The sequence below is a fragment of the Triplophysa dalaica genome, chromosome 19, assembly GCF_015846415.1.
Source record: "Triplophysa dalaica isolate WHDGS20190420 chromosome 19, ASM1584641v1, whole genome shotgun sequence".
Taxonomy (NCBI): domain Eukaryota; kingdom Metazoa; phylum Chordata; class Actinopteri; order Cypriniformes; family Nemacheilidae; genus Triplophysa; species Triplophysa dalaica.
In genome coordinates this window covers 16,421,606-16,430,562 of record NC_079560.1, presented here as the reverse complement: position 1 = coordinate 16,430,562, position 8,957 = coordinate 16,421,606, and the positions used below count along the sequence as shown (strand labels likewise).

Below are 8,957 nucleotides of genomic sequence, written 5' to 3'. Positions count from 1 at the left end.
ACCACCATTATAATATTCGGAGGGTTGTGTGTGGAGCTCTGCCATTTTCTGTCCAAGACAACTTATATGCAATTGCATGCATTACTGCCACCTGCTGTAGAAAAATCACTCCAACCTCATTTAGCTGATCAACTTTAAATTGAATTGGATTTTTATATCAAAACAACGTTATTTAATTCACCACTGTCATAATGACATTATTTTATAGTTGATGGTGTTTGAAATGGTTTTAAGTGTGTTGCTATCCAGTTTCCACTGCGTTTCAAATGGTTGCTTAAAATTATCCCTCCTCCAATTCTGTAATATTTGGCTTTAAATTGCTCCATTTGATGTAAGTCTATGCTATAACTTTTATGATTTGATTCATATCACAGTTAAGGAAGTTTATTCAAAACATATAAACATTTGAACCATGCAAGGATTCCACATGAAAAGCAGATTCGATTTGTGTATAATAAAGCATGATTTGTCTATTGTGTGTTGGATGAGAGAAGACCCTTTATTGAGAAAGTGTACGTATGTATGTGTATAAATAAACAATAAGTACAACACCCATTTCTTTCCAACCATGTTAAACTTCCTATTCACGAATAAACAAAGAACAAATCAAATTAATATTTCCAACAAATTGTACTGTTCTAGTTAGCTCTACTATAGTGTTACTATAGTATACTGTTGTCTATACTAATTACAGTCATCATCAAATAGTCATCGATAAACGAAACAAGGCAAGAGCTCATGAAGGCATGTCCACTTTTGAAACGTTTTTACTGCATTACTTCGGGCCGGGTTTTGTTTATGCATTCGGCTGAAAATACAGTCTAGTATTGGTAACAGTCCTATCTGACTTTAAATACATTAGACATAATTTGAATTCTTCAGAAAATTCCTAAAACACAGAAGTCTTGTTTTTTAAACCCATTATTGCATTTTTAATTGTGTGTTTAAAAATAGTGTAGGATGAATTTCTTTCTCTTTTATTAAGTAAACAATTCAAATGCCTATGCCTATTTGTTAGAAAGGACCTTTTGACAGCATTTTTATTAAGTAAATATTATTTTTTAAGTAAATTGGGCCAAATGATAATTCAAACCCTTACAGCTTAAAAAATAATTCTATATGTTTTACTTAACCATGTTAAATACAAATAATATATAGTATATTTACATAAGAAAATATAGTAATTTCCATCAAATACTTCTGAATCAAAGACTTCTTTGCTATCAAAATACTTTGACTGATAAAAACATTAGCCTTATATTTTTTTCTCTGAATTTAAATATACATATAATATAGATATAGGTTATGCATCGAAGATATTATAGCTATCAAAACATGTTACCTTAAACAGTTATAAAATGTATTGTTATATGTTCTTGAGTAGTTTCTAGGGCATCTGTTGCGGTTATTAGCCTACTAAATGCTGCCATCCACTGGGATTGGTAGGAAGTAGATTGCATTTTGGCCCTTGTGTGTTTTGGAGCCGTCTTTTGTCCGTCCATTCTTCTTGATCCCCATGTACCAGTCTCCATTCTCCTGGTGCCTCTGTGAACAGTACGTGTTGTAGTGGTTCTCCTCGATCTTCTCAATGAAGTAACATTCATCATTTAATGTACCCTGAAAAACAAAAGACAGGGTCTGATGCTTCATTTATGAGTTTACATTAGGATATCTGAAGGAATATTTAATTCCTTTAATGGAAAACATGTTTTAATGTCTCATCTTTAGTCAACACCTTTTTTATTACTAAAATAGTAAAATACAAGGTAACTATTTAAACTTACAGTGCCATAAAGTTTTCCCGATTTGTCCATTGCAATGTATTGTCCAGTATCGTGACCCCTGATGGCCACCACTCCTGCCTTTACAGCTTTTACCTTCAAAATAGCTTCAATACAACAAAATGTAATAAATCAACAAACAAACAAATAAATAAATAATGCATGTTTCACAGGTGCACACCAATATTAACTTACACAGCTATCTCAAACTGTTGTTAAGTGTTTTGGTACACTTTATATTTTGTTTTTCATGAAGAGTTTGGTTCCAAAATGAGATAACTCTGTCTAAAAAAATCAAAAATCATTTTTATCGATCAATCTGCAGTTGTTTCGATTTTAAGCCATAACAACCACAATACAGCTATCAATTACAATAAATAAAATAAAAACATGATAACATAATAAAAACATGATTTTTGAAAATGCAGTTAACTCATTTTGGAACCATACTCTTCACATATTTATGTACTTTTCTCTTGTTCATTACACATTAATGGTCTGTTTTGCATAGACTACTGACTGTGAACGTCGTTGTCCTGTCGGCTCGCGTCCACGGTCCCGTTGGGTTGGATGCGGAGATGGTATCCTCCATTCCTGCAGTAAAGTTTTTGGAAAGGGAGATGTTTTGGATCTTTTTGGTCGATCATCGTCGGACCGAGTGTAAATACGCCGATATCCCCCTCGATCATAGTGCAGTGTGCTTCACTGGGACGCACTGTGCCCATGAACACCCCCTTCGGTGACAGGAATGGATCAGTCCGCCGTCACTAGGAGCCAGTAGAGCTCAACTGCCACTTACAACGAGCGCGTGTCATTAAACCTCCTTCACACTTCTTATTATAACCATACATAAAGTTTATGACGCTTTAAAAAAAACATGATAATAGTGCCCATAATTTTAGTGCTATAAATTACAAGAATCTATTTTGATTTTTTTTACATCTATTTTAATCTGTTCTATTTTATCATTCTACAGACATAGCTCTAGTCCTCTAATCTGATTGGCTGAGCGTGCAGAGTGCTTATATACTTATACAGTAACAGCATTGCTTGTTTCATAGTTTGTTTTTGTAAGTTTATGGTTGCTTGTGGCATTCTAGAAATGTGCAGATACACAAATCATTGCTTTTATTCCATTACAGCCATTTACACCACATCCATGGTTTTATTATATTAAAAGTGTACTTTTTTGATACACTTGATTCACTATCATTTGTATTATCACACTTTTACTTCAAATGTGACCCTGGACAAAAAAATAGTCTTGTCTGTCATTTTTTTCAAATTGAGATTCATACATAAACTGAAAACTTGATATATGGTTTGTTAGGATAGGACAATATTTGACCGAGATATAACTATTTTTCAATTAAAGCTTATTTATATAGTGCTTTTCACAATTTGTATTGTTTCAAAGTAGCTTTAAAGGGGCAAACAGAAAAAACAGAAAAGGTAAAAATCATTCTAATAAATAATATCTAATTTCTAAATAAATAAATAAATGCAGTCTCCCGGTGAGCAGGCCAACACTGCCCTGCTGTGGCGTGGAACCCAAACTCCCATGATTGAACCAGGCTCAGCCGGGAGGGCCAGATCCCCTATGATGTGTCATAGCTGCACTCAAACTGCTGACATGTGATTTAAGTTTAGCATTTGATACCAAATATTGTAACTTCAGCATTAATAAGACAAATAGTCCGTCTTTACCCTTGGTTGGGGATGTAGTGGTCTGAGCTGGGATGGTCCGACGGTCATATTTCTCTTGGCTGGTGGTGGAATTGCCTTAGATGGAGCTGGGATGGTCAGTCAGTCTGCAGCTGTAGCTGCAGTAATCTCAAATTGGGGATGGGCATCTGTCGGTCGTCTGAACATGGTGGAACTACTTCCTACCTCGGGATGGGCATCCCGAGGCAGAGGCAGAAAGAGAATAAAGAGAATGATTAGCGTAGCTGCTGTTCATTAACTACGCATTAAGTGAAAGCTTGGCTGAAAAGATGTGTCTTTAATCTAAATTTAAATTGGGAGAGTGTGTCTGACCCTCGAATAGTATCAGGAAGGCTATTCCAGAGTTTAGGTGCTACGTATGAGAAAGCTCGACCCCCTTTGGTGGATTTAGATATGGTGTTTTAAAAAGTCCTGAGTTTTGAGATCTTAGAGAGCGTGATGGGTTGTAATGGGATAAAAGCTCAGTTAAGTAAGTAGGGGCTAAACCGTTTAAGGCTTTGTAAGTAATTGTAATATGATACTTAATGGGTAGCCAGTGAAGCGATGATAAAACTGGGGTTATGTGATCGTATTTTCTTGACCTAGTAAGAACTCTGGCAGCTGCATTCTGAACTAACTGTAGTTTGTTTATCGATGATACAGGACAAACACTAAGTAGAGCATTACAATAGTCAAGCCGTGAGGTCACAAATGCATGAATAAGCTTTTCTGCGTCAGCAACACATAAAATATTTTGTAATTTGACAACATTTCTAAGGTGGAAGAAGGCTGTTTTTGTGATATTTGAGACATGATTTTTAAATGACAGGTTGCCGTCTAATATAAAGCCTAGCTCTTTAACTGTATTTGCTGGAGTAACCGTGCAGCTTTCAATATGCAGGTTGTAGTCGAATGATATTCTGTTTACGTAAATATCTAACACTCTGGAATCTGAGAGTGCAATAAAATCTAAATACTGAGAAAATTGCCTTTAAAGTTGTCTTAATGAACTCCTTAGTATAGTCTATTACATACAAAATATAAGTTTTGATATATTTATGGCAGGGAATTTTCATGACACATGATCTTTACTTAATATCCTAATGATTTTTGGCATAAAAGAAACATCTATAACATTGACCCATATGTTTTGTTGGCTTTAGCCACAGATATGCCTATGGGTCAGACTGGTTTTGTGATCCAGGGTCACATACCGTATAGTTAAACTACGGTTATGGTGATGGTGATGAGGCCATCATTCGTGGTGACTATAGTGCAAATAGTACCTTAGTATGGTTTACTTTTGCAAAGGGTCATTGCACAAAGAGTACAAATAGCTGGCTTTAGATCACAATAACTATCATATGTATCCGCCCGAATGTGTTAGACTAACAAGAGACAACTTAATGTAGGCTAAACAAAAATGTAATGAGTATGTTTAAGCTTAATATAAAATGTTTCACACATTTTTGATCACATAAAATAACAATTATCCATAATGCATCATTTTAACAGTGCAAGTTCAGGTCATGAAAATCAGTCTTGTTATCGTGCTTATAAAAGTGGCTGTTAAAAATCCCTGCTATGTCAAGTGGTATTCACTATCGTTTTATTTTCATTAATATGACATCTAAAATGGTTTCCAGGCCGTCGGGCTGTTCGAAAAGTAAGAGAGAACGAGTACTAAAGGAATGCGTTTCCAAGCAGCCTCAGTACTACTGGAAATAGAGCCCTGGTGCCAGACGGGTCCTGCAGAACATCGAGCGCAGCATCTAGTGTGAATTACGTCCCTCAACGGGGTGTAAATGAAAAGGGTAGAGCTGTTTCAGTTAAGACTTACCTGTGACACGTAGAAGCCACATTGCTGCATATGAGGCATCATATCTCTTTTCAGCTCTGGCACAGAGTCTAAATAGCAGGGTTTTTCAACAAAGTCAACTGTATTCCTGATGTGTGTAGGGTCTGGTCAATTCCTGCTGTCTAAAGAATGACTACTGGATACATTCCGGGGCAAAAAGTCAGATGTTAACATGGTGTCTGTACAAAACCTACACATGAGTTTGTGAGTTCGATGTGTGCCCACGCATGCTTGGAAGACCTGACTGTGTAACATTATGATTCAGTTTCTGATACCATAAGTCTGTTTTACTGAGACAATTTTGTCATTTCCTGGAGCTCCGCTGGATGAGGTCAATGCCCGGTCGCATATGAAAGCACTTAAGTTAAGAACTGTCACCCAAAATGGAAAATTCTGTCTTTTATTGACCCTCCATAGTCATTCTGATAAGAACAGAGAAAGATACTTGGAAGAATGCTTGTAACCAAACAGTTTTTGGCCACCATTGACTGCCATAGTAGAATAAACTGCCTTCGAACACAAAAGTCAGAAGAAGATATTTTAAAGAATGTAGGGCACTTTTGACAACCAATGTAATTTTTCCTATTGTACGAGTCAGGGGTGGCCAAGAACTGTTTGGTTTCAAGCATTCTTACAGATTTCTTCCTCTGCGTTCATCAGAACAAAGAGATTTATCATTTCGACAAGTCGAGGGTGAGTAAATGATGACAGAATTGTCATTTTTTGGTGAACTGTTCCTTTAAGGGAACCCTTAAACCCTTGAATTTGTATTAGTGAAAGTGACCTATTTGTCAGATATGGTGACCTTTACCCAAAATGTGACCTCTGCATTTTACCCATCCAGTGAGTATTGAACACACGTACACCCAGAGCACTTAAAGGGCACCTCAGTTGTTGCCGACAACCTTCTGATCAGGAGTCCCACTCTCTTACCTTAAGGCCATGACTGCCTAATGGAACTGTTTCATTGAAAAGTCATAAAAAATATCAAATGTCGAAAAACAGACACCAGAAAAGCATTATAAAACAAACAATATATATATATATATATATATATATATATATATACATACTTACATAAAAACAAACGTTTATACATAAACGTACAGTATATATAAACATTGCAATTATATAGGCTATGGAATAAAGGGAACTCTTAATGAGAAACGGGTTGCAAGAAAAAACGTAAAGTTAAGTTATAACTATGGAGATATCAAGAAACTAGAGACTTGATCATTTGTACTCTACGTTTAATGTAAACCATTGAAATGTGTTGAGATATGTTACTATGACAACCGCTTCTCGTGTTTTAAAATAAACTAGCGCGGAATGCTAACTACAACCATTAGCGTCTAACGCTTAACTCAGGGATATTTATAACATACGCTTAACTCAGGGATATTTATAACATACGCTTAACTGAGGGATATTTATTACATTTATATTTTAAAAGCATTTCTTTTCGCTGTAATGTTGTATTATGTAACGTGTTACTGCGGTGAAGGCTTTCGGATCATGACATGATTATGACGCATTAAGCCTCGAGCACTTTTTGACTCCTTATAATGCTCTGCTTCACCTTAGTCGGCGTCGGTTTGTTTTAGGCGAGTGGTCCGTGTTTTGAGCTTGTGAGAGATACAACTTTTCGACTTCTTTTGGTTTCTTGTGTGATTCTTGGCGTGTTTTTGCTGTTTGCTGTTTTTGGCTGAAAGGAGTGAGACCGAAGAGTGGCCTAACGGTAATTTTTCGTTGACTCCCCTGATCGCGAGGCATCAAAACATCGCAAAAGATCACCTTCATCGACTGGATTCAGACCTGATATCAGGATGAGATTACCAGTTGATTACAACAACGGCTGTCGGCCTACAATGTCATGGGGTAACTTCGTTTGGGGTGATGAAGATGAGGACGATGATCAGGATATAACTTTACCATCATGGACGAGCGTGAAGGGCAAAGATCCGTTGCCATCATCCTCAGTCCAGAAGAGATTTAAGAGAGTGAAGAATGGTGAGTTTACTATTTGCTACATAATGTCATTCTGTTTACATTTTGATATCTTTAATATTGACTGAGGAAGGCCATGTCATTAAAGTCATTGTTTATTTATTTTATGTGTAAAATCATCAAATGAAACGTCAGTAAATTTCCCTTTTTTGTTAGTGTTTTTGTTTTAATCTAATACGTTCAAATCAAACAAAACGGTTTATTTAGATGGCCTTCTCTACATTACTATGTTAGACATTAACTCTAAATACTGCATTCATTAAAGAGAATATTAGAATAAAATAATTTTCAATTTTATAAATGTAGTAATGTTTGCATAAAATCAACATACAGGCATATAGTATTATTTATTGTCATTGACCTGCTCTTACTTGTCTCAACAGTTTCGTCACACAAGCGGTTCAGTCAGAAGACCGTCTCAGATGTGTGGCGGACAACAGCAACTTCTTCATCTGAGTGAGTCGAGCGATTCTCTTGATTTTAACACAGCTTGAATGTGGGTAGGAACAGTAACTTAAAATATCTGTCATAATTCTACCATAAGCTCTTCTGCAAGATCTGGACCGAGCTCACAAGACCAGATGCTGGAGTTTCCTAGTTTAGAGGTTTACAGGAAGTCATCTCCTGTTGCATCTGAGCCAAAAGAGAACGAAAGGAAGAACACAATTCGTAAGTTATTACATTCTTTTCAACACACAAACTTGTTTTTATAGATTTATCAATCATTGGACGAACAGTTGTGTCATTAATCTACTCTGATTTGTTCTCAACAGCTTGTGCAGAAAATGTGGAGCTGGTTGAACAGGAGGTGTCAATAGAGCCCCCTGTCCCAGCGGCCAAGAAGAACAGGAAGTGTCGGAAAACGAGGGATAAAATGTGTAAGTTATTACATTTTTTTCCAAGCTGACTAACACTTTCAGTGCTCCTTGTGTTTACAAAACTGCTTTAAAATGCTTAATTTTGCATGAACATGTTTATCATTTACCTCATTTTCCTTAGATTTGCTCGAGGCAAGTTTAGCTCAGGAGCAGCAGATGAGGACCAAGCTGGAGACTGACTCCAACAATAAAAATATGTGCAAGTTGGAGGACAGACAGCAGCTGACGACCGAGCCACCGGTCACACCCACACCAGCTCCTCAACCTGAGTGAGTTCAACATATTCTGTAAAGTTATTAGTGTTCTAATATTTTCAGACTTGGTACTAACAGTATTCGTCCTTGTTTTTTTAGACATTCTGCTTCAGACGTCTCTGTTACAACTCCAGGAGCGTCTGAGGGAAACATGAAAAAGAAGAACAGAATCTGTAAGTGATTACATTCTTTTCCAACACTTTCAATGCTCTTTTATTTTTCTAAACTATTTTGAGAATCTTACTTCTGATAGCATGTTTCTCAGTGTGTTTGTGAACATTCAAAAAAATGTTAGAGAGTTTTTACAGATTTATCAATCATTGGATGAACAGTTGTGCCATTTATCAACTTTGAATTGTTCTCAGCAGCTTTCGCTGAAAATGTGGAGCTTGTTGAACAGGAGGTGACAATAGAGCCCCCTGTCCCAGCGGACCCCACACCTCCATCTGAGTGAGTTGTGAAAATCCTCTTGACT

General features: G+C 36.5%; 2 protein-coding genes across 31 annotated transcripts in view; one reads left to right on the top strand and one right to left on the bottom strand.

Annotated features, from left to right (window-relative positions):
* Nucleotides 1-751: 751 nt before the first annotated feature.
* Nucleotides 752-6,539, bottom strand: fgf1b (fibroblast growth factor 1b). 5 transcript variants are annotated; one of them, XM_056730359.1, is made up of 6 exons: nt 6,421-6,539; nt 6,277-6,302; nt 3,489-5,479; nt 2,302-2,515; nt 1,785-1,888; nt 752-1,617 (listed from the first exon to the last, which is right to left on the bottom strand). In XM_056730359.1, exons 3-6 carry the CDS (start codon nt 3,534-3,536, stop codon nt 1,417-1,419), a joined length of 567 nt encoding a protein of 188 aa, XP_056586337.1. In that variant the 5' UTR covers nt 3,537-5,479; nt 6,277-6,302; nt 6,421-6,539; the 3' UTR covers nt 752-1,416. The 5 variants fall into 5 exon arrangements, with proteins under 5 accessions (XP_056586337.1, XP_056586335.1, XP_056586338.1 ...); XM_056730357.1 differs by having other exon boundaries at nt 3,489-6,302; XM_056730360.1 differs by lacking the exon at nt 6,421-6,539 and having other exon boundaries at nt 3,489-5,234; nt 5,326-6,385.
* Nucleotides 6,540-6,590: 51 nt separating this feature from the next.
* Nucleotides 6,591-8,957, top strand: part of LOC130407471 (uncharacterized) — a 40,487-nt gene continuing 38,120 nt past the window's right edge. For 25 of the 26 annotated variants that reach the window (XM_056730337.1, XM_056730339.1, XM_056730344.1 and 22 more), the window contains exons 1-7: nt 6,591-7,353; nt 7,734-7,806; nt 7,895-8,019; nt 8,124-8,228; nt 8,350-8,497; nt 8,582-8,655; nt 8,848-8,932. In XM_056730337.1, the coding sequence (XP_056586315.1) occupies nt 7,170-7,353; nt 7,734-7,806; nt 7,895-8,019; nt 8,124-8,228; nt 8,350-8,497; nt 8,582-8,655; nt 8,848-8,932 (794 nt within the window). In that variant the 5' untranslated portion in view covers nt 6,591-7,169. The remainder of the gene's footprint in view (nt 7,354-7,733; nt 7,807-7,894; nt 8,020-8,123; nt 8,229-8,349; nt 8,498-8,581; nt 8,656-8,847; nt 8,933-8,957) is intronic. The other variant, XM_056730325.1, reaches the window with a different exon arrangement.

Coding starts and splice junctions, on each gene's coding strand:
- fgf1b (XM_056730357.1), bottom strand. CDS start 3,536: ATGACCGTCGGACCATCCCAGCTCAGACCACTACATCCCCAACCAAGG. Junction 2,516..3,488: donor CACTACATCCCCAACCAAGG/GTAAAGACGGAC, acceptor CTGTCACCGAAG/GGGGTGTTCATGGGCACAGT. Junction 1,889..2,301: donor ACAGGACAACGACGTTCACA/GTCAGTAGTCTA, acceptor GTTGTATTGAAG/CTATTTTGAAGGTAAAAGCT.